The sequence below is a fragment of the Rhinolophus sinicus genome, linkage group LG11 (genome assembly GCF_036562045.2).
Source record: "Rhinolophus sinicus isolate RSC01 linkage group LG11, ASM3656204v1, whole genome shotgun sequence".
NCBI classification, from domain to species: domain Eukaryota; kingdom Metazoa; phylum Chordata; class Mammalia; order Chiroptera; family Rhinolophidae; genus Rhinolophus; species Rhinolophus sinicus.
Window position 1 is genome coordinate 75,965,922 of NC_133760.1, and position 25,980 is coordinate 75,991,901.

At 40.2% G+C, this 25,980-nt stretch overlaps 1 protein-coding gene across 4 annotated transcripts in view; it reads right to left on the minus strand.

Annotated features, from left to right (window-relative positions):
• Positions 1 to 24,761, minus strand: part of ST7 (suppression of tumorigenicity 7) — a 257,050-nt gene extending 232,289 nt beyond the window's left edge. The window contains exon 1 of one of the 4 annotated variants that reach the window (XM_074315680.1): positions 24,151 to 24,757. In XM_074315680.1, coding sequence (XP_074171781.1) covers positions 24,151 to 24,301 — 151 coding nt within the window. In that variant the 5' untranslated portion in view covers positions 24,302 to 24,757. Of the gene's footprint in view, positions 1 to 24,150 lie in introns of all 4 variants that reach the window. The other 3 variants (XM_074315683.1, XM_074315679.1, XM_074315681.1) reach the window with 3 other exon arrangements.
• Between the last annotated feature and the right edge of the window lie 1,219 nt (positions 24,762 to 25,980).

Consider the following 25,980-nt stretch of genomic DNA (forward strand, 5'->3'; position numbering starts at 1 on the left):
AGAACTCTACAAGAACTTTCTGACTCCATCAGAAAGAGCAATATAACAATAATGGGCATACAGAAGGAGAAGAAAGAGAGAAGGGAACAGAGAATATATTCAAACAAATTGTCGATGAGAACTTCCCAAATTTGTGGACAGAACTGGACCCTCGAATCCAAGAAGCAAATAGAACACCTAGTTACCTCAATCCCAACAGGCCTTCTCCAAGGCACATTGTATTGAAGCTGTCTAAAATCAACGACAAAGAAAGAATCCTCAAGGCAGCCAGGGAAAAGAAGACGGTAACTTACAAAGGAAAGCCCATTAGATTATCATCAGATTTTTCAGCAGAAACTCTACAAGCCAGGAGGGAGTGGAACCAAATATTCAAACTATTGAAAGAGAGAAATCATGAGCCAAGAATAATATATCCAGCAAAGATATCCTTTAGATATGAAGGAGGAATAAAGACCTTTCCAGACATACAGAAGCTGAGGGAATTTTCTAATACACGACCTGCACTACAAGAAATACTAAAGGAGGCTATTCGACCACCATCAACAGGGACAATTTGTGGCAACCAAAACTCAAAAAGGGGGAGAGTAAAGGCCTGAACCTGAATATGGGAATGGAGAAAGTAAGCGTGCTGAAGAAAATGGAACACTCTAAATATCAAACTTTCTTTTACATAAACTTAAGGGTAACCACTCAAAAAAATCCAGAACTGAAATATATACTGAAATAAAAGAAGAAACAGAGGGAAACATCATAGAATACCACCACACAGAAATAATAGACAACAACAAAAAGGCAAAGAAACAATGGAGACACAGCCTTACCAGAAAACTAAAGATAGAATGACAGGAAATCCTCACATATCAATAATCACCCTAAATGTAAATGGACTGAACTCACCAATAAAAAGGCACAGAGTAGCAGATTGGATCAAAAAACTAAACCCAACCATATGCTGTCTCCAAGAGACACATCTCAGCTACAAGGACAAGCATAGACTCAAAGTGAAAGGGTGGAAATTGACACTCCAAGCAAATGGTACCCAGAGAAAATCAGGTGTAGCCATAATGATATCAGATGAAACAGACTTCAAGGTGAAAAAGATAACAAGAGACAAAGATGGACATTTCATAATGGTGAAGGGGACTGTACAACAGGAAGACATAACAGTCATCAATATTTATGCCCCTGAGCACCAAATATACCAAGCAACTACTAACAGAACTAAAGGGAGAAATTGACCAAAACACAATTATACTAGGGGACTTAAATACATCATTGACAGCTATGGATAGATCATCCAAACAGAAAATAAATAACGAAATAGTAGCCCTAAATGACACATTAGATGAAATGGACATAATTGACATTTATAGAGCACTTCATCCTAAAACATCAGACTATACATTCTTTTCTAGTGTACATGGAACATTCTCAAGGATAGACCATATATTGGGACATAAAATCAGTCTCAACAAATTTAAGAAGATTGAAATCATACCATGCATATTCTCTGATCACAAGGCTTTGAAATTGGATATCAACTGTAAAAAGAAAGCGGGAAAAAACACAAATACATGGAGATTAAACAACATACTTTTAAAGAACGACTGGGTAAAAGAAGAAGTTAGAGGAGAGATCAAAAGATACATAGAAACAAATGACAATGAAAATACATCCTACCAAAATTTTTGGGATACAGCGAAAGCCGTTTTAAGAGGGAAATTTATCTCATTACAGGCCTATCTCAAGAAACAAGAAAACTCCCAAATAAATAACCTCATGTTACACCTTTTAGAATGAGAAAAAGAAGAACAAGTAAAATCCAAGGTCATCAGAGGAAAGGAAATAACGAAAATTAGAGCAGAACTAAATGAAATAGAGAACAAAAAGACAATAGAAAAAATTAATGTGACAAAGAGCTGGTTCTTTGAAAAGATTAACAAAATTGACAAACCCTTGGCTAGACTCACTGAGATAAAAAGAGAAAAGACACTGATTACAAAATCAGAAACGAAAAAGAGGAAGTTATCACGGACACCACAGAAATACAAATGATCATCCAAGAATACTATGAAGGACTATATGCCATCAAATTCAACAACCTAGAAGAAATGGACAAGTTCTTAGAAACATATAGCCTTCCAAAGCTGAACCATGAAGAACTGGAAAATCTAAACAGACCGATCACCAGTAAGGAAATTGAATCAGTCATCCAAAACCTTCCCAAAAGCAAAAGTCCGGGACCAGATGGCTTCACTAGTGAATTCTACCAAACCTTCAAAGAGGATCTAATACCAAGCCTGCTCAAACTCTTCCAAAAAATTGAAGAAGAGACAGTACTCCCTAACTAATTTTATGAGGCCAACATTACCCTGATACAAAAACCCCGTAAGCACAACACACAAAAAAAACAACCTACAGACCAATATCTCTGATGAATACCGATGCAAAAATCCTAAATAAAATTCTAGCAAATCAAATACAACAATGCATTAAAAAGATTATTCATCACGACCAAGTCGGGTTCATCCCTGGGGCACAAGGATGGTTCAACATCCACAAATACAGCGAGGTGATACATCACATAAACAAAATAAAGGACAAAAATCATACGATTATATCAATTGATGCAGAAAAAGTATTTGACAAGATACAACATCCATTAATGAATAAAACACTTAATAAAATAGGTATGGAAGTAAAATACCTTAGCATAATAAAGGCCATATATGACAAGCCCTCTGCTAATCTCATAATTAATAGTGAAAAACTGAAGCCCTTTGCTCTACGTTCAGGAACACGACAGGGCTGTCCTCTTTCACCTCTCCTTTTCAACATAGAGTTGGAAGTCCTTGCAAGAGCAATCAGGCAAGAGAAAGAAATAAAAGGCATCCAAATTGGGAATGAAGAAGTTAAATTATCACTCTTTGCAGATGACATGATGCTATATATAGAAAACCCTAAAGACTCCACCAAAAAGCTATTAGAAACAATCAACGAATACAGTAAAGTTGCTGGCTACAGAATCAATGTACAAAAATCCATTGCTTTCCTATATACTAACAATGAAATCTCAGAAAAAGAAATACAAAAAACAATTCCTTTTGCAATTGCAGCAAAAAGAATAAAATACCTAGGAATAAACTTAACCAAGGATGTGAAAGACCTATATGCTGAAAACTATAAGACATTTTTGAAAGAAATTGAAGAAGACACAAAGAAATGGAAAGACATTCCGTGCTCATGGATTGGAAGAATCAACATAGTTAAAATGGCCATATTACCCAAAGCAATATACAGATTCAATGCAATCCCCATCAAAATCCCAATGGCATATTTTAAAGAAATAGAACAAAAATCATCAGATGTGTTTGGAACCACAAAAGACCCCGAATAGCCAAAGCAATCTTAAGAAAAAAGAACAATAATGGAGGTATCACACTTCCTGACTTTGGCTTGTACTACAGGGCTACAATAATCAAAACAGCATGGTATTGGCAGAAAAATAGACACATAGACCAATGGAATAGAATTGAGAACCCAGAAATAAAACCACATAAATATGGACAGATAATTTTTGACAAAGAAGCTAAAAACATACAATGGAGCAAAGACAGCCTCTTCAATAAATGGTGCTGGGAGAATTGGATAGCCACGTGCAAAAGAATGAAACTGGACTGCTATTTGTCACCATGTACCAAAGTTAATTCAAAATGGATCAAAGACTTAAGCATAAGACCTGACACAATAAACTGCATAGAAGAAAACATAGGTACTAAACTTATGGACCTTGGGTTCAAAGAGCATTTTATGAATTTGACTCCAAAGGCAATGGAAGTAAAAGCTAAAATAAACGAATGGGACTATATGAAACTTAAAAGCTTCTGCACAGCAAAAGAAACCATTGACAAAATAAAGAGGCCACCAACTGAATGGGAGAAGATTTTTGCAAACAGTGCCTCCGATAAGGGCTAATATCCAGAATATACAAGGAACTCATGCAACTCAACAACAAAAAACAAACAACCCAATTGAAAAATGGGCAGAGGACTTGAAGAGACATTTCTCCAAAGAGGACATACAAATGGCAAATAGACATATGAAAAAATGCTCAACATCACTAATCATCAGAGAAATGCAAATCAAAACCACAATGAGATATCACCTCACCCCAGTCAGAATGGCTATCATCAACAAGACAAATAGTAACAAGTGTTGGAGAGGCTGTGGAGAAAAAGGAACCCTCATACACTGTTGGTGGGAATGCAGACTCATGCAGCCGTTATGGAAGGCAGTGTGGAGGTTCCTCAAAAAATTACGAATAGAATTGCCACATGACCCAGCAATCCCTCTCCTGGGTATCTACCCCAAAAAATGAAAACATTTATAGATAAAGACACGTGTGCTCCAATGTTCATTGCAGCTTTGTTTACGGTGGCCAAGACATGGAAACAACCAAAATGTCCTTCGATAGATGAATGGATAAAGAAGTTGTGGTATATATACACAATGGAATACTATTCGGTGGTAAGAAAAGATGATATAGGAACATTTGTGACAACATGGATGGATCTTGAGAGTGTAATGCTGAGCGAAATAAGTCAGACAGAAAAAGCAGAGAACCATGTGATTTCACTGATATGTGGTATATAAACCAAAAACAACAAAAGAACAAGACAAACAAATGAGAAACAGAAACTCATAGACACAGACAATAGTTTAGTGGTTACCAGAGGGTAAGGAGGGTGGGGGGTGGGAGATGAGGGTAAGGGGGATCAAATATATGGTGATGGAAGGAGAACTGACTCTGGGTGGTAAACACACAATGGGATTTATAGATGATGTAATACAGAATTGTACACCTGAAATCTATGTAATTTTACTAACAATTGTCATCCCAATAAATTTAAAAAATAAATTTAAAAAAAAGGAAAAAAAATAAAAATAAAAATAAAAAATGAAATAAAAATAAAAAAATAAAAAAGAAATTGGAGCTTGCATATATTGGAGGACGAGTATATAACCGTACAACCATTGCAGCAAACTGAATTCTCATTCTGATTCTTCACACCCTCCCTGTATTAGAATTAGGATCCACATACTTGTCCAATAACTTTGCAGCACCACCCCTAGAATGAACAGAGTAGATTTCCCTACCCCCCACAGATGTTGGGCTCAGCCATGTGACTTGCTCTGGCCAAGAGAAAGTGAGCAGAAGTGACAGTGAGCCAGTTCTAGATATGATGCACATGAAGTTTTATGTACTTCCACTTGCTTTCTTTTTGCTCCTGTCTTTTCCCATGCGCCCAGGCTGCAAAGGTCAAGGAGGAAACTGGGAGATTCTGATGCGGCAGTGCTCCGACAGCGAGAACTGCCTTCAGCTGTGCCCCTGGGTACCTCTCACTGGCCTCATTAGCCCTGGCCGTGTTCAAAGCACACATTTGGATTCAGAAAGAAATGTATTCATGACTTTGCTAGAAGACTTAATGAAGTAAACAGTCATTCGCTCTCACACAGCATCAGCATAAATGCAAAACCTACAAATGCAGGCTGACACAGTATGTTGTGTTCGCGACTCAGATACCACAAATGGCATTACTACTGAAGTTGTAAGTTTCTAAAGCAGTGAACAATGCTTGGTACAGTTCTGAAGTAAAGTCTTCAGTCAGTTTACACAGTTTGAATTCTTTAAAACAATAGCATCTGCTAAAACTATGACAAAAATATGTTAGGCTTATATGCAGAATGAAGGTTCTAAAGTCAGATCAGTATATGCTGAATTTTTACCTATGAGCACCTAAAAAGGAAATTTAAAAAGTATGTGGCACACAGGAAGACACACATATTGCAGGGCAACCAGCATCTCGTCCTCACCCTCTCACTGCCAATCACTGTGATAACTAAAAATGCCCCTCCACAATTTTCCCCAGTCATGTGATAACAAAACCATGCCCCACACATTTCCAAACTTTCCCTAATTCATCCTGTCACCATTGATAATCCCTTCCCTGGAAAAACAGGGCAGAGTACAAGGAGGTGCTTGCAGCTTCACTGTCTGACTGCTGTGGAACGGATACGCCACGGTCCACTCACACAGTGGAATACTATACAAATAACATGATGGAAGTAGATCTACAACACGGAGAAAGAGCGCATGAACATAATGCTCCACAACAGAAACAAACTGCAGAAAGATATGTGCAGTAGTTCATTCGTGTACATGTTTTAAACTCACAAAAATTACTGCATACTGTTCGTGAACACATTAAATACAAGGAAGCAATACTGACTTCAGAAAATAGTTATCAATAAAGAGGGAAGGGGCGAATGTGGTGCAGCTTTACCTATACAGGTAAGAGTTTATTATTTTCAAAAGAGGGAGATGCGGTAGGAAATATACAAGATGAGCCTGGAGCACCCTGTACGGCTACAAAGTAAAGAAGTATTCTCAAAAAAACAAAAAACACCCCACATCACGATGAGGATAAGTCAAAGGGACCTAGGAGCCAACAGAAAGAGCTCCCAATGGTTAAAACTGGAATAACATAAGCAACAAAACAAATAATGCAGTATTGGGTTATAAGCCAAACTATAAAATAAATATCACAAATTCATATTGAGGTAGATAGATAGATAGATAGATAGATAGATAGATAGATAGATAGATAGATAGATAAGAGACAAATCTTCTATGCAGAAGAATTCCAAATAACTGCAGTAGATACTCCACCCTGAAGGTGGGTAAGAGATTGACCATACAAACAGGCAATGACCAGACCATATATAAAAATAAAACTCTGAGCCACAGCCTGCAACACCAGTCCTGAAAGCCAAACCACAACTTTGATAATAATCGGCCCAAACAGTCATGACTTGATCAATAACTGACAGTTTCCCTAATTTTCATCCCTACTTCTAATTTAGGACAGACCCAACCAAGCCAAATACGCTCCCCTAACCAATGACACAATGTCCTGCTCCCAGGTAGCCGCCTCCAGCGCCCCCTGGCAACAGCCTCCAATCGGAGCACACCTGAAGCCTTGCCTTTTTGCTACTGTCAAGCTTTCCTCCTGCTCTGCCTGCCTTTGCGTCTCTGCCAAAAACAAGTGACGGTGGCTGACTCTCTTGTTAGACAAGCTCTGAATAACTAGCCTGTACTTATTTTCATCTGGGTGGCTGTCGGTTATTTCTATTGGGGGAACAAAACTCTTCACTCATCAAGTGTGGGCTGTGCAAAGTGAATTCCATTCTAAGACAGTATTTGAAGTGTGGAGGGGAGCAACTTTACAGTGTAGAACTTGACAAACACTACTTCAGCCAGGTAAGCAAGGTCAAGGTCAACAGTGGTAAGTTCGGTTGATGGTTTGTACCCTTGAAATCGCATTTTATCTCTGTGGTCTTCCTCCCCTAAATCTATAATCTTAGAAAAAACATGAGGAAAAAAAACAGACAAATCTCAACTGAGGGACAGTGTGCAAAAGACCTAACCAGTACGCCTCAAAACCGTTTAACGTCAGACTCTAAATGTAACGTGGCGTCCTAGATGGAATCCTGGATCGTAAAAGGACATTTGGCGAAAACTAAGGAAATCTGAATAAAGTATGGACTTCAGTTAATAACAATGTATCGATACTGGTTCATTAATTACAACAAATAAATCATACAAATGTAAGATAGTAATAATAGGGTAAACTGGGTGTGAGGTATACAGGAATTCTCCATACTATCAGCAATTTTTCTGTAAATCTAAAAGTATTCCATGAAATATATTTTACAGCTTATAGTGAAAAGAAAGGAAAAGCGTTATACTTACAAAAAAATGTCAACATAAATAATGTTTAAATATAAGCGATGGATCATCCCATTATATTCCTGTCTTTTTCAATATGGGTAAAATATAATTACAATTTTTTCAATCCTTTAGAATGAACACCAATTTACCCCAACAGATTCTGTCTTTTCTCCCCGTTTCACCTTCCCTTCAGCCACCAAGTGGTGTGACACTCTTGCGGATACGGTTCCACTGGCCTGGGGGCTCTGACAGCCAGTCCAACACAGTCGCCACATGAATGTAAAGTGTTCGCTCCTCCCCTGTTGGGTGCCTGTTTGCACATTTCATTGGGATTTCGGTTGGCTATGCTCCTCCTTCCCTCTCTGCGCTGCTACGGACTTGAGGGCAGGACCCCTCCTGGCCACCCATCTCTTCCTCTCCACCCACATCATGTTCTGTAACTTGCCAACAGGACTCAGTAAATGTATGTTTGAGGGTAAAAGGCTAGAGATTCCACATAAAATGTCCTTTTCTGCAGTGCAACAAATCAGTAAGAACGAGATCTGGGAACAGATTAGTGAATCTGGCTTTGAAACTGCCCACGTGTAAGCAGCTGCAGGGAAATCGTGACAAAGGATAGTGGTATACAGCGAGTTAAGGAGTAAAGGTGAGACATAGAAGAGAAAAAGCTTGTTCATTTTGACCAACAATGGAGCTCCTGTTGCTGTCATAAATGTTGCCTCAAAATTGAAGAGAAACAAAAAACATACGGAGGACAAAGAACAGAGAAAGAAGAGAGAGAGACAAAGAAAGAAAATACGTAGGTGTAAGGAGGGAGGCTGACTCAAGAGGAAAAGCTTGATTGAGGCAGGCACTGAGAATTATAGAATAAGGTCAATATTACAGCAGCAGTAGCAACAGTAGCTACAACTAAATGTCTGAAATGTATTCAGCACTTATACTGTGCCAAGCACTGTGCTACGTTTACTCATCTCATTGACTCTCCTAACAATCCTATGATCCTCAGTTACAGATGAGGTTAAGCTTAGTGTTAGGATCACAGAACTGGTAAATGGCTTGAAGCCACCCACATTGACCTTGAACTAACATGTGGTTTCATTAGTCAGTGATCCAGGAGTGGTGAGGCTGAATATACAGTGAACAGAGAGGCTCAGGGGCCTCCCAGCACACTGACTGGACCAGCTGGACCTACAGACCTGCACCCTGGACGATGACTTACACAGGCTGCCTGAGCAAAGCCACACTAATGTCCCCAACAATGGGAACTAGTGAGAGAAGAAGATGGGGCAGTGATGCTGAGCCCCAGGAGCCAGAAGTGACAATAGTGCAGCTGGCGCAGTCACGGGCAACAGAGGAAATGAAGCTGTCACTAGGGTCCGAGCCTGGCCAGACAGCTCTGGCTCAGAACTGTTACTACTCACCCACCCCGGCAATGCTTACTCTCACACCTCCAGGGGAGCACAGCCTGAGAAACCCTGTTTTATTTGAGTTACCTTGTGATCAGTGCAAACCAATGGGAACCAGTGAGAGAAGAAGATGCAAAAAAGGAAGCAGCCATGAAAGAAACTCACCAATAGCAAAGTGAATCCCTTGATATTTTGCAACACTGTGATTTACTAACAGCTATCTTATTTCTAAAAAGTAACACACAATACATTAATGTTTACTGACTTCAGAATTTTACCATTCATTTTGGATAATTTGCCACATCCTGCAGTAAGAAAATTAGACAGGGGATTGCGGACATACGACATTGGCTGCAAGAAGCAATGGCTGCTTGTTGGATGGAACCTGGGGCGAAAGCGGTGTGCCGGGATGAGGCCAGAGAAATTCCCATTGAAATGCAAGATGACGAGAAACTATGTTTCACAAACACAGCCGGCTCGCCCTCGGAGGCTATGTGAACTTTGCCTAAATATGTAAAATCTGTAGCAAATAAATCTATTTATTTGGAACGATTGACACCATCTAGCTGCCACTTTTCCATTTTCTGGTTGCTAGCCAGAGCTAAAAAGAGATTTCAATAAAGCTAAATATCAATAGCATTCACATATCAATAACAAATGTTTAATGAAATGTAACATCTTATTGAAATAATAAATGATTGCAACAAGAGTATAACCATTAATAAGATTCTATCGCAGTGTCTAAACATTTTTATACCTTCTTTTGTTTTTAAAGGTGTTACAAACAGAAGGATATACATTGAAAAGGACTTTACATTTTACGCTAAATCATGTTTATTCGTAGAAAGTAAGCTACACCTGGAACCATGGATGGCACAACGGCAAAGTGCTTGCCTGTGGTCACGGGGCACCGTTCTGGCTCCCTGGCCAGTGGCAGCCTGCTGGTCACTACTGACCAATACCATTTAAGTTTTTCCTTTGGATGGAGTAATAATAAACCTTTGTTTTCTCTTAGAAGCTAGACTCTCAAGCAAGCTTTGAATTTAGATCTTTTCCAGCCTGAACAAGAACATGTCTTACCTTTTTAAAGAATCTTATTACTACTCTTCTCCTCTACTCATAGTGAAAACTAAAAATGCTCATTTTTAAGAATTATAGTTCATTTTTAAAACCTACCAGATGTTGTTACATTATTTTCTGTAGGCAAGCAATAAAAAATAACTATTAGTGCAAAAGAAAATGTTTTAGGAATACTTTTAGAGCCCAAACAATAATTTCTGCATCTTTGCTCAAACTTAATTGATATTATGTTGTCATCGCTTCTGTACTTTCCCTCCAAGAATTTGATTGTTCAAATAGTGTAAAACAATGAAAAAATTGTTCTTAGAATGACTTTCTCCAACTGATTAGATTTGCTATTAGATTTTTTATATTACAATTTCAGGCTTTTACTGAATGATAATGCATCTACAACTTCCAGATTAGAGAAAAAACAATTGAGAAGCAAGTTCCTAATATTTAAAAATTATAATTTAGCCTCTCACCCTTCATCTCTCAAATGTAAACGTGCAATTTAAAACACTCTCTTTGCTAAAATTAGAGTCAAATATGCTTAGAAAAATTTTCTCTCTAACCCATAATGTCAAGTATTCTGAGGCTAAACTGAGAAAAGTATGATTTGTTTTGGTTTATATTAAATAAAAGATATCAGTGATAGAGGCGAGGAATTCCCCTTCCCCTCCAGAAGAGCCCAAGAAAAAGGTACAAACCACATCATACCATTTGTTACTATGTGTCACTATAGGAACCTAAATGTATGTCACAAAAAGGAAACCAATTGAGTCAAGTGGATGTAAAAATTGTGAAACACCCAAACAGCATTACTTTACTAGTTCTATTAATAATGCTCAATAACAAGTACCTACCATGTTTCCCCGAAAATAAGACCTAGCCGGACAATCAGCTCTAATGCGTCTTTTGGAGCAAAAATTAATATAAGACCCGGTATTATATTATATTATTTATATTATATTATATTATATTATATTATATTATATTATTATATTATATTACATTACATTATATTATATTATACCTGGTATTATATTATAGTAAAATAAGACCAGGTCTAATATTAATGTTTGCTCCAAAAGATGCATTAGAGCCAACTGTCAGGGTAGGTCTTATTTTCCGGGAAACACGGTATCAAATAAATCAAAAAGTTCAATTTGGTAAAGAAGTAAATTTCATTCTCTCATTCCCAGGGGAAGGAGACTAGAAACTGGAAAAGCTTAATGGAGGGAGGAACTGTAGCATTCCACTATTCCTTTTGCTAATCAAGTAATACTTTAGAATGGGATAACTGACTTTAAAGCAAAATAAAACCATAAAACAGCTTTCTAACTCTAGATCATACATAAATCCAAACTGCTTATTTTTAAAAGCTACTTCTTTTCTAAAGACTATTTTATGCCTTAGAGTGTTTGAACGGTTTGTGCTATTCCAAATTGTTAAGTCTTTTTATTTAAAAATAATAGTCCTTGCTCACTAACCTGAAAGATTCCTTTAAAGTCCTCTACAGACTTGCTCAAAATTTCAGAAAGACTGACACTTAACCAAGATCTTTCATTAGATTTAGAGGTCAATTTAAGAAAACAAAGTTAGAGTTCTCCACAGAGGATGCTTGTAAATAGTATTCCTTCAGTTTCTTCAAATTCAGAGGGTAAAAAGGCTCTCTCAGGTAAGTGTTGCCTTATTTTGCGGAGAGACTTAGTAACTGCAATTAAACAGTTACTCCTCTGACCACAGCCACCGCTAATGTGAAATATTGCTAGAGAAACTGGGCCTGTCAGTTTCTTATTTTAGCACAGCAGAAATGTCTGCTATATCTGAACGATTGGTAAAGTAACACATAGGCAGCTGTCCTGCCCTACTGGGACATCTAAAATGAATTTCATTAAATAGTCTCTGTTCCCGGAAACTCAAGACATCTGTACGATGACATCTCAAATACAATAAGGATGTTGGGAGATATTATTTCATGTTTACAACAAACAGACCTGCAGGAGTGGTTGCAAGCAATCCAATTAACTCATTATCTTGGTCAGTGCAATTTTTGGATGTTCTTTAGAAAGAACATCCAGGATAAATGAGATGCCATTATATACCAGGGGTGCCCAAAAAATGTACACACGACTTGTATTCAGTCATCTTTTGTTATCCATAATATATTGAGCATTACAATTTTAATACAGTTTTTTTCCTTTCTTAAAATGTATATACATTTTTTTGGTACCCTCTGTATTTTAACCTGTCATCTCACAGTGAGAGACAAAGCCCTTAGAATACAAACCTCTACAGAAACAAGCTATGAGAATGCCTTGGATTGCAACAGTAGTTTACAGCCTACAAAAAGCACTGTCTCCTTCATTTCACCAGCTCCGATGAAGGTGCATTCCAGTCAAGGGAGCCATTCCTCAGCAAGCTGGAAAGCCAAAGGCAACGACCTCAACCACATAACTATGCACAGGACGCCCAGGACTGTGCCCGACACGGTTAATTTAAGGAGTCTAAACACTCCTTAAGTGGAATCTGTCCAGGTGCACACATTCTATCATCCCTTTCCAGCCCCCGGTCTAGACAATCACTAAGGTGTCCTGACCCACATGACTGGTCACGCTTATACCCTGTTTCCCCGAACATAAGACCTAGCCGGACCATCAGCTCTAAAGCATCTTTTGGAGCAAAAATTAATATAAGACCCAGTCTTATTTTACTCTAATATAAGACTGGGTATAATATAATATAACATAATATAATACAATATAATATAATATAGAATACTGGGTCTTACATAAGACTGGGCCTTATATAAGACCAGGTCTTACATAATATAATATAACATAATATAATATAACATAATATAATATAATATAATATAATATAATATAATATAATATAATATAATATAATATAATATAATATAATATAATATAATATAATATAATAAACATAAGAGTGGGTCTTACATTAATTTTTGCTCCAAAAGATGCATTAGAGCTGATGGTCCGGCTAGGTCTCATTTTGGCGGGAACACGGTACCACTATCACTTCTTCCCTTTACTGTTTTCCTGCTCTGAATTTCTCCATTGGTTCCACCGCAGGCAACCACCTCCTCACACACAGAAATGCTCTTCTTCTCCCTTGTCTTCAAACCCTTGCCCCAGTTACCTCAGAAGGATCCTTCTATCTCTCTAAGTTTCCTCTTATTGTGAGCCAAATACTAAGCCCAGCCGCAAGAACTGAGTACTAGCAATAGCCATCAGAACCAAGAGAAAGGAAAACCTGAGGTGGTGAAGAAAATGAGAACAGGACCACCAGTGCTGTCAACCTTGGGAAGCCTTGAAAACACCCACAGCAGTCACCTCTGCATGGATCATGGTGGAAGGACAAAGACAAAGCAGTCATGCCCCTGCTCTCAAGCTCTTCCGGGTACACAAAGGAAAGAGTCCACACAAACATCTCCGCTACATTCTCGTTTTCATTCTCGTTCATAAATGAAGCTGCTTTCCCATCAAAATACATGTTTAATGTGTTCACTTGTATCGTTTCCTTTAATAATTTTCATTCTACACGTGGAGTATCAGCTATGTAGTTGTTTACATGGGATATAAACAGACTTGTGAACAAGCCCAGGGAGGCGGCCAACCAGTGGTAAAGCAGGCAGCACAGCGCCGGGCTCATGTAAGAACTCTGTGAAATGTTAATTCCTTGTCCATTCAACAGATTTACACTCGATCTTATTTTTAAGATGTAATTTGATCATAGGGAGAAAAATGTACTTGGAAGCATTAATGAACTTGGCAGTACATTAGGGGATGTTACTGATCAGCACAAAAAACAAGTACAGAAACTGGGAGAAGCATAACTGACATGAGATTGTAAGTTCCAATCATAATTGACAGGAATAACGTAACTTAACTTTTACAGGTACCTGCCTCCCGAAATGAATGAATAAACAAACCAGTGGATGAATGAATTAACCAATGAATGAACACACTTCAGAGTTGGTGAAATGGACTAAGACAGCCAGGCATACATACAATATATGGTTGCTAATATTATTTATGTGCTATGTTCAGGATTCAATCATAAAGTTTACCTCATTTAGAGTTCAAAATAAAACTAAAATGGAAATTTTTGTCCTCATCATATAAATGAGGAAAGAGTCTCACAAAGTAATTTGTCTAAAGTTACTCAACAGATCACAAACTAGGATTTGAGCTCATATATTCTAAATCCAATGTTCCTTTATGTCTCATCACAGCTGGTATTTCTTTCTTTTGATAAATATGCAGTACTTTATAGAGGAAGAAATATTTCAGTAAAATTGGCAATAAACCAAATTTCCATAATTCTAAAATTACTTTCACTCTAGCTTCTCATATAAACCTAGAAAATGGTTTTTATCGTTAGAGAGGAAAATATGCAAATGTGTGAACTTAAAATTGTGCTTAAGTATTTCTAATCACTTCAAATTATGTTTCTGTGTGATGAGTTTCATAATTCCTGACAATATTGTTCTGAAAAATTTCCCAGCCAAATTTTTCTTCTATTATCCATCATTCCCCACAGACAACACCTTCTTCACTTTGGTAGAACCCCAAGCTCCATCATTACAGATAATATGAGATCATTAACTCTGCAAATCCCTGTTTGAAGTCACAGGTGATGTTACACAAATTGTCTCCCAATTCAATCTATTTTTTTTTTTTTTTAAGATTTTATTGGGGAAGGGGAACAGGACTTTATTGGGGAACAGTGTGTACTTCCAGGCATTTTTTCCAAGTCAAGTTGTTGTCCTTTCAGTCTTAGTTGTGCGCAGCTCAGCTCCCGGTCCAGTTGCCATCGCTGGTTGCAGGGGGCGCAGCCCACCATCCCTTGCAGGAGTTGAACAAGCAACCTTGAAGTTGAGAGGACGCACTCCAACCAACTCAGCCATCAGGGAGGCAGCTCAGCTCAAGGTGCCGTGTTCAATCTTAGTTGTAGGGGGCGCAGCCCACCATCCCTTGCGGGACTCGGCAACCTTGTGGTTGAGAGCCCACTGGCCCATATGGGAATCGAACCAGCAGCCTTCGGAGTTAGGAGCACGGAGCTCCAACCCCCTGAGCCACCGGGCTGGCCCTCAATCAATTTTTGACTCAACATTCTTTATATTGAATTTACTTCACAATATGTACCAGAAGGATAAGGCTTCCTTAAATTCTACCCTTAAAAAATGGATCAAAACATATTAATATTTTGGCACATCAGTAAAACATTCCAGGGTAATCTTTATAATTTACAGTCAGTAAAGACAGTTCTCAATCTCATAAGAAATGACTACGAGTACATGATAGATTCCAAAAGCATTTCCTAAAGAACGTGTTACTGCTGAGTCACTACTACAACCAACTGACATAGTTTTTCATTCATTCAACAAATACAAACTGAGAACATGTTAGGCCCAAATACTTCATCCTGGGAATGAAGAGATTCTGGGGATACACAATAAGGCAGAAAAAATAAGACAAATGACGCACCTACTCTCATGGAGTTTACAGTCACATGGGGGACAACTTTGAGAATGCAATAAATAAGTAAACAAGAATTACATTAAACTACATGAAGTGCTGTGCAGAGAATTCAAATGTGGTGATACTAAAATGACTGGATGGTCATTTTAAATTGAGTCATGAGGGAAAAACCCCTCGAATGAAGTAAATTTAAGCAGAGATGTGAATACTAAGAAGACTATCATGCAAAAATCCCTGGTGGAGGGAATAGCTGGTGCAAAAGTCATAAGGCAGGAGGAACAAGCAACACATTTCAGAATAAGACAGAATCACAACAAGCCTGGAGGGTAGTGACCTCGAAGAAGAGTGGTAGAAATTCAGAGAAACGGGCTGAGAAGGGGTCAGATCATCAGACTTTATAAGTCAGAATATTTTTTAAATATTTTTAAATTTTTCAATTACAATTGACATACAATATTGTATTAGTTTTAGGGGTACAAAACAATGATTAGACATTTATATAACCTATGAAGTGATCACAACAATAAATATAGTAACCATATGACACCATAAATAGTTATTACAATATAGCTGACATTTCCTATGCTATACTTTACATCCCCATGTCTATTTTGTAACTACCAATTTGTACTTCTTAATCCTTTCCTCTATTGCACTCATGCCCACAACCCCTCTCCCATCTGGCAACCATCAAAACGTTCTTTGTACCTACAAATTTGTTTCTGTTTTGTTTATTTTTGTTGTTGTTTTTAAAATCCACATACAAGGGAAATCATATGGTATTTATCTTTCTCTGACATTTCACTTGGCATAATACCCTGCAGGTCCATCCATGTTGGTGTATGTAGATGGCAAGATTTCATTTTTTTCATGGCTTAGTAATAGTCAATTGTATACACATACCACTTCTTCTTTATCCATTCATCTATTGATGGACACTTAGGTGGTTTCCATATCTTGGCTATTATAAATAATGCCACTATAAACAAATAGACGCAATTAGAGTTTTTGGGTTTCCTCAAATACCCAGAAGTGGATTACTGGGTCCCTCTCTGTCTCTTGTTTTAAAGTCTTTGCCTTTGTTTTAAAGTCTATTTTGTCTGGTATAAGTATTGCTACACCAGCTTATTTTTTCTGTTTCCATTTTTATGAAATATCTTTTTTCATCCCTTTTCTTTCAGTCTGTGTGTGCCTTTTGATGTGAAATGAGTCTCTTGTAGGCAGCGTATGTAAGGGTCTTGTTTTCTTATCCATTCAGCCACCCCATGTCTTTTGATTGGAGCATTTAATCCGCTTACATTTAAAGTAATTTTTGAGAGTGCCATTTTATTATTCATATTTGTTATCTTTTTTTTCTTCTTCTTAAAGAAGTCCCTTTAACGCTTCTTATAATACTGGTTTGGTGGTAATTAACTCCTTTTTCATGTTTGGGAGCTCTTTATCTGTCTTTCAATTCTAAATGACAGCTTTGCTAGGTAATCTTGGTTGTAGGTCATTGCTTTTTCTCATTGTGCATATTTCATGCCATCCCTTCTGGCCTGCAAAATTTCTGTTGCGAAATCAGCTGACCGTCTTATGGAAGCTCCCTTTTAGGTAACTGCCTTTCTCTTGCTGCTTTTAAGATTCTCTCTTTGTCTTTAACTTTTGCCATTCTAATTATGATGTGTCTTGGTGTGGGCCTCCTTGGGTTCATCTTGTTTGGGATTCTCTATGCTTCCCGGGCTTGTATGTCTATTTCTTTCACCAGGTTGGGGAAGTTTTCCATCATTATTTCTTCAAATAGGTTTTCAATTCCTTGCTCTTTCTCTTCTCCTTCTGAAATCCCCTATGATGTAAATGTTGTTATGTTTCATGTTGTCCCAGAAGCCCCTGAAACTATCCTCATTTTCTTGGATTCTTTTTTCTTTTTGCTGTTCTGATTGGGTGTTTTCTGCTACCTTATGTTCCAAAACACAGATTCAATCCTCTGTTTCACCTAGTCTATTGTTGATTCCCTCTAATGTATTCTTCATCTCAGTTATTGTATTCTTCACTTCTGCCTGGTTCTTTTCTGTTTCCTATTTCCATTTTTATGTTTCCTAACTCTTTGTGAAGTTCTCACTGAGATCAATGAGCATCCTTATAACCAGTGTTTTGGACTCTGCATCTGGTAGATTGCTTGTCACCATTTTGTTTCATTCTTTTTCTGAAGCTTTGTTCTGACTTTCATTTGGGACTTATTTGTCTCCTCACATTGACTGTTTCCCTGTGTTTGTTTCTATGCATTAGGTAGAGCTGCTGTGTCCCAGTTTTGGTAGAGTGACATTATGTAGTAGATGTCGTGTGGGGCCCAGTGGTATAGTCTCCCTGGTCACCTGAACTAGATGCTCCAGGTGTATCCCTTGCATGGGTTGTGTGCGCCCTTCTGTTCTGGTTGAGCTTTGATTGCTCTTGGCACATCAATGGGAGGGACTGCCCCTCAGGCTGATTGGTTGTGAGGACTGGCCATTAATACAGTGGAGGAGCTATTGTATAGGGGCTGAATCTCCAGAGAAGGATTCATTTAGTAGGGCTCTGGTGCCTGCCCACTCTGCCCTTTGGGTGTGTTGTTTGTGGAGGTAGTTGGGTGGTGCTCTGGCATGGTATGAAGCTGGCCACCAGGTGTGTTGTTTCTGGGCCTTTTGGAAGGGGCTCTGGTGCAGGCCAAGGTCTGCCAATGCATGTGTCCTGCCTAGGGCCACCTGGTATGAGCTACAAAGTGATCTTCAAATGGTTATCATTTGGGCTGAGCATGGAGATGCCTAGGAGAAGCTACACTATGAACCGACGCTGGCTGGAGCGAGTATGTGGCTTGTGGCTGCTTAGCAAGAGGTATGGGACACACCAAGGTCTTCTGCTGCTTGTTTGGGATTTGTGAACCTTTGAGAGATTTTAGGAAAGTCTGCAGCATAAGCCAAGACAGGCCGTTTGTATGGAAAAGCCACTGGAAGCATCTTGGGTAGGCTCACAAGCTGGGTGGGAGGAGGTCTCAGGGAATCACCACAGCTGGGTGAGTGGTATTAGCTAGGTTGATGCAGACTCAGATATGGCACCCGCCTGTGCGTGCAGAGTAGGTGAGATGAAGGCTCAACAAAGGAACAATGGCTTCTGCCAGCCCTTCTGTCTGGGAGAAAGCTGCCCCTCCAGCCCTTGACCTGCAGCCAGACAACTCAGTTCCTCCTTTTATGTCCCTGACACCTTTCAAGCTGCTGCCCCAGCACTGGAGTTCAGAGTGAGTGTCCCTCAACAAGTGAGTCCATGTGCAGGCCTTTTAAGAGGAACACCTGTGATTCCAGTCACCCTCTGTCTCACTCAGCCACAGTTTCCACTGGTTTTGACAACCAGAAGTTATGGGGACCTCTTTTCCTAGCACTGGAACCCTAGGCTGGGGAGCCTAGTGTGGGGCTGGGACCCCTCGTTCCTCAAGGAACATCTCTGCAGCCAAGATATCCCTCCCAATTTTTAACTGCTTCACATGAGTGTGGGACCAGCCAATTCATCATCTCCGCCCCCACCCCCACCCATCTCAAGTAGCTTCTTCTGTATATCCTTACTTACAGAACTGTTCAGCTAGACTTCAGGTGATTTTCAATGATGGTTGTTCTGTAGTTTAGTTGTAATATTGATGTGGTCATGGGAGGAAGAGAGCAATGTGTTTACCAACATGATCATCTTGACCAGAAATTCCAGAGTAATATATCTGGATTTAATTTTCAGTAAGATGGAATGCCACTGAAGAAAGCCACATAAAATCTGGAGTTGTATTCACTAAGAATTAGAGTCCAAATTTGAAAAAACATATTAAGTCCATATATTTGCTTCATTCTACACTCTTCACTCAATGAAATTTATGCCAAGACACTGAAACAGAACCCTAGAGCTAGAAAGAACCTTAAGGAATATAAAGCTAGCAATATACATGTACGGAAACTGAGGACCTGAGGAAAAGAGCATCATTCAGATTGCTTCGTTAATGGATAAGAAAAGCAGCTCCAAAAATACGTAAGCGCAACTAAGATATCTGGGATATATCCTAAACTCAAAGCTGATGTTAATCAGATAACTTTCCTTTCATATGTTCATAAAATGGACCACCACAAATTAGATGCCTATGACCCATCAGAGAATTTTTTAAGTTTTTGTAACAGCTTTTGACATCGATCTAAAACTGAAAACTTAGATGAGGCACATACCAACGTTACTGTGTTTGACCAATTCCATTGTTCCAATCCTAACTCATGTGTACACAATAACTTGGAGATTCATTCATCTGGTGAATAGAAGAGACCTACTATGTGTAAATAATTATACTGGAAAACAAAGAACTAGTTTATTAGGAGCTATAAAATATGCATACAGAAAGAGAGACAACTACACACAAACACTGAAACACATTGTTATATATGCACACACAACTATAATTCATGCATGATAAAAACTGCCAATATGCCTCTCAGATACTGCATTGTGAAAGTTGGAGGAAATATTTCCTTCAATTGAAAAAATCAGAAGGCAGCATTCAAGCTAGCCCTTGAAGGATGGTTGGGATTTACAGATGGGGAAAACATTTCAGACAACAGGCACAACAGGGGAGAAAGATTTATGTAACCTGCAATCAGGACCTCCAGATGAGTAATCCACAATGTTAATTAAACTTAGAGCAACTATTTCCAATATGAAAATACTCAAAACTCAGTTGCACCTGAAGTTATATATCATTTCAGTTCAGTAATGTGAGAATTTTGCTTCACCTTAAGTTGAAGGTTATCATCTTCACTAACATAAAAATATGTTTTATAATATAAACAACCTTAAGCCTAGGTCAGACTATTACATTTGTTTTCCAAAAGAAATGAAATAGGATTTCAAAGATCTTTGAAAACTTGTTTTTCAAGAAACAGAAAGAGAACTGGAAAATCACTTAAATTGCATGGTACAAAAATGGCAAAGGTACACTTTTTAAGAAAAGATGTTATCATGCAAACTGTTTTAAATTCAGCATCTATAAATCTCAGAACATAGAGTAGATGAGAAAGTGCTATCAACACCACAGTATAAAGTAAGTTATGGTATTCTTTTTTAAAAATTAATCTATCCTATTGTTTTTCTTGAATAATACCCTGAATGACTACTACTAGCAATTAATTTTCTGCCATCTGGAAAAGCATTGTTTCAGGATACTAACTTTTTTGAAAACTGGTAAGTAATGATATAATCTGGAGGGTGTTTTTTCTTAACCTTGTTAAAAGTTCATTGTATTTTCAGTAAATCATAAAAACTATTTTAACACTCTCCTATCCAACTCAAGGGCAGATCATCAAAATAATCAGTTATCAAAGCTAACCAGTGTGTACTATTCTTAATGTTTTTATTCTCCACTTTCTTTCTTAATTCATTTTTCATTGTAAGATTTCGTTGCCTGTGTGAAGTTTTCTCTGTATGGTCTAACAGAATACTGTGGAATTTTTGAACTTTATCCCTGTCCTAAATGGCACAGACTCCGTGCAATGAAGGTCAAGCAAACCCAGTTGTGAGAGTAGGGAAAGAGAAAAATGAAACTAACACACACTGTGAAAAGAACCTTGACGGTACTTTTACTTGGAAAACTAAACATGATATGAGAACTGCAAAAAAGAAGCTCCCTTCTCCTTGCCCTGCTCCACTTCGCATTATAGGAAGTTGTACCCATGTTGTAAACTCCTTATTTAGCCTCAGTTGTAATTACAAACGTGTACAGCCTTCCCATCCTAGCACCTGTCACAATGCGCTATGTATTGGAGGGATTCAAGAACTTTCTTTTTTAATGGGGTTAGCACATTTGCAACAAAATATGATCAAATAAGGTTAGGAATACTAAAGATGCCATAAGTGACCAAGATATTGAGAACAGCAAGCCAAGCAGATACCCAGAACAACTCTGGAACATTTTTACCAGTTTCCTCAACCTTACAAGAGCAGAGCTGGGCCTGGGTCATGGAAGCTCTGGCTCCTGGTGGCCTTACGGATCTGCCTCCCTCAATGGTGTCCTCAGCTTTCCTGAGGAAGAAGGCCTGAGCCACCCACAGCTCTCTAAAAGCAGCTCTAGACACAGCGGGCTCTGCAGAGACACTTGCCTTCACCTCACAGGAAGAGCAAGCAGCACAGGGCTTAGGAACAGCAAAATGAGTCCCATTAGAACCTATCTAGATGTCCCTGTAAGGACAAGTTCCGCCATGGGAGGGTCCAATATCAGAAATAGCAGAGAGGTAGTTGCTCTCAGTGTGCTTCTCCTTTTCCCTCCCTTTATGACTAAAATGTGCATAAAACCACACTGAAAACAGAAGTCCAGCATCACTGGGGAAAATAGTCTCAGGTTCCCTCTGTCTGTCATGTGTCTGATGAGCTTCAGCCCAGATGGCCTGTTCACCCTCCTACTTTCTCTCTCTCTTATAAGCCCAAATGAGAAATGGCTCTATACAAATTAACAAAGGCATTTGTGAGAAAGGCTAGATTTAAAGCTCCTGGGAGAAAACCTACCAATATCTTCCTTAAAACTACACACATTCGCAACAGGCATTTCGCTTCTAGCCTGTTCTGCATAGAGCAATGGGATGTAGTACTTAACGGCACATGCACACATACACACACGGATGATTACTTAGCCTACTTTAGGAAAATGTAGTATACAAACGTGTACTCTGAAATAAAAATTTTAAATGTGTATTAAATGAGAAACAGTCACATTTTTAAAATACAACAATTTTGGGGAGAAAAATCAAACTCACCAATAAATATAAGATTCCCTTACTACATATATTCAAACAACCTCTTAAAATTATAGGATTTTGGGTCTAGAAGGTATCTTAGAGATGTATTTGGCTAAAGCAAGGAAGACAATATCGTGACAAGCAGCCACACTAAAAGAAGAAAAGCCAGAAAGCCATGGTCTGTGGGATGACTGAATCCAAGGGCTGAGCAGCGCCTATTAAAATGGGAAGGTGAATTACAGTGCAGAATCCTATCTGCCTGGAAGCGGTGCCAGCCCGAGGGATACTATGAAGCCAATGTAAATATGAACTTGAGTTCAAGTTAATCAAGATGTCAGAGGTTTATATTTAAAAGCACAAGTACCTAACACAATGAGTACATTATCTCAAGTGTTCTAAAATTGTTAGTGCAGTTCACAACACACAGAAAGATGCATTTCCAGACCTGGACTCCCAGAGTATGTAAATCACACCACTAAGTAGAAAATATACATTTACAAAGATATATGCATAGATATTACATACATATATTCCGGACTGTAAGGATTTCCCAAAGTACTGTGACATTAAAACACAAAATCTAACTAGTCCCACAAGTACTTCCAGACTTCAAGAAAGATGGCATGTAAGTTTTCCTGCAAAATATACTTTTTGTTTCTGAACTGTCTCTGGAGCGTTACTGTCGGTGTGTTTTCTTTGTGGTTGTTTTTTAATGATTCGGTTGGCTGGCTGCACGTCTATTAAGAGACTACTCTAATTATTTTCTGCACTTGAGACTGTGGCTATGAGCCATGCCGGGGCCCCCTTCTAGCTGGCGCTTCACCTAGGCCTGGACCTCACCAGTTTCCAGAGCCTGAGCGGGCGGGCAGCGGGGAAAGAGGAGGGCAAGGGATCCCCGACAACCGTGCAGAGTCCCCGACCTCCCGTCTCTCCGTTCGTCCCTCCGACATTCCCTTTGGTAACCTGACACGTCACCCATACTCCTAGTGGTGCCTTCGGGTATCCCTCTCTACGTCTACATGGGAGCAACGTCCCCCCACAACCCACATCCCGGGGAGCGTCGATCTGGGCGGGTGGGGGGAGTCCCGGGCCATCCGGGCCCTGGGTCGGGTACGGCCCTCTTTGGGGCTTCGCGGCCGCAGCACGGCGGCACCCCAGGGGGCGCCCGCGCCCGGCGTGGGGAGAGCGCCGCGCCGGCTACTCCTCGGACGCGCAGCACCCACGGCCGAGAGGGTGTGAGGAGGACACGGTGCAGCGGGGCCCCGCAGTTCATGCGCAAACTCCGCGGGGGCGTCCGCGGGAACCCCCGTCGCCCGCCGACGAGCACCGGGAAGGCGGCCGATTCAGGACGAGGCGCCGTCTCCACCAGCCGGGCCCGCCCCGAGTCGTGTGCGGGCACCTCCTCCGCGGGGCGGCGGTGCCGCGGGACCGGCAAGGCCGCCCGGGACCCGCGGACCAGCGGGGCCGCCCGAAGCCCCGCGTCGTCCGCGAGCGGCCGCGGCGCCCGTAGCGCGGCCCCGAGCGCGCCCCCGCCCCGCGGCCCCGCGCGAGTTGCACTAACTTTCCTAGCGGGGGGAGGGGTGGGCGCCGCGGCCCGGCCGCCCCGGCCTTACCTGTGCTCAAGTTGTCGTTGATTTTCAAGGGCACCCGCAGGATGTAGACCAGGAAGAGCACGATGAAGAACCACACGGTCCAGAGATAAGTCCAGGACCAAACTATGCAGGACTTGAGCTGCTCCAGAAAGCCCGTGCCCGCTTCAGCCATCTTTCGGCGCTGCTCTGTGCTGCCGCGGCTCTCCGTGTGTGTCGGGATGATTCACCGGCCCCGAGGCGCAGCTCGCGCCGCCGCCGCCGCCGCCGCCGCCGCCGCCGCGGCCCCAGCACCTCCGGAGCCCGCCCGCCGCCGGGACGCGGGCGCGGCGGGAAATCGCGGGTGGCCGCGGCGTGCTGGCCTGGCCCTTTCCAGTCTTATTGCTAATTAGTTCTCCGAAGGCCCCAACAAGTGCTTTCGCGGAGGGATCACGTGGCCCCTGCCCCGCGGGGTCTGATGCCATTCATATTTATTATGGTCACGGAGAAAGACTGGCCTCGGGGGCACGGGGGAAAACTCGACATAATAACCCACAAATGTTGAGGACTTCCTATATGCTAGGCACCGCCCCAAGGTCTGTATAATCTCATTCAGTTCTTTCAACCGTCCCCACCATATAGATAGGGAAACAAGCACAAAGCGACTGAGTAGTTTTCCTTAAACTCGAGCCAGAATTCAGTTGCGGTGTGATGGCTGCGAGGGCCCAGGGCCTTAACCCCGCGCTCTGCTTTCTCTCACAATTCAGGCCCGGGGGCCACTAGAAAAGCATGGATGTGCCCCTGTCAACGGTGAGTAGGCCTGAAGAGAAATCACTCTTAAGCAAGATTTGGGTTTCACGCGCTATTTTCCTCTTTGTTTCATCTTCCTGGAAGCAACACGGGGTTTTCCAAAGAAGTGTCTTGACAAGAAGAATGTTTATCCTCCAATTTTTTTGGTAATCATCATTCACACAACTCTCTGTTTTTAATATAAAAAATTCTATGGGATAGTTTTGGTTTATCCTGAACTGGCTACTTTAAACAAGAAGTAAATCAGACACGTTTCTCCTGTAGTGAAGAAAATGTTGCCTTTACCAGGTAAAAACTTAAGTCTGTTTCTGTCCATAAATCATTTCACTTGCTAGGTATTAAATGGTAATGAAGGAATTCCAGGTTATCCTGTCTATGGCCAAGACTTTTAGAATTCTGAGCCCTCAGCAGAATATTTTATTATAACTTTTGTTTTCTTGTAGTTTCCTCCATAGTTAAACAAGTTACTTTAATTTTACATGTAGGATGTAAAATCCTTATGGCGTGCATAATAGAATTTCTGTCACGTTTTCACTAATTCCAACCTCACTCTCAGCTACGGGTGTTTTTCATACACTTGATCTAGAACAAGGAAGGATAAAAGAAATTAACACACACATACGTTTTGATAGTTATTTATGGAAACATACTACCAATTTTGTATCTAACAATGATGCCTGGATTCTCAGTAGAATGAAACAACATGAGTACATAAACTATCCATTTTATGTGATGAATAAGTAACCCACCAGATTCTCTGCGATAGAATTCCCCACTTAATTTAAAGGAACATCCTGGGGCCTGGCTTTTTGCTGTCAGTAAACCTCAAAGAAGGGACATAACTATGACTCAGTTAAGCCACAATCTTCTGATTGCCTACTAGTCGTTCCCGGAAGGTCATCCCTGGTCTTATTCATTGTTTCTCCCTGGTGTGCCGCCGGGGATGGGCTTGGCCTTGGACACATGTCTTGAGCTTGGACATAGAAGCAAGAGAGCCTGATCTCTCGGGCATTGCCACTGCTTAGGAATGGCTGGAGTGCAGGCTCTCCACGCACTGGTGTTGAG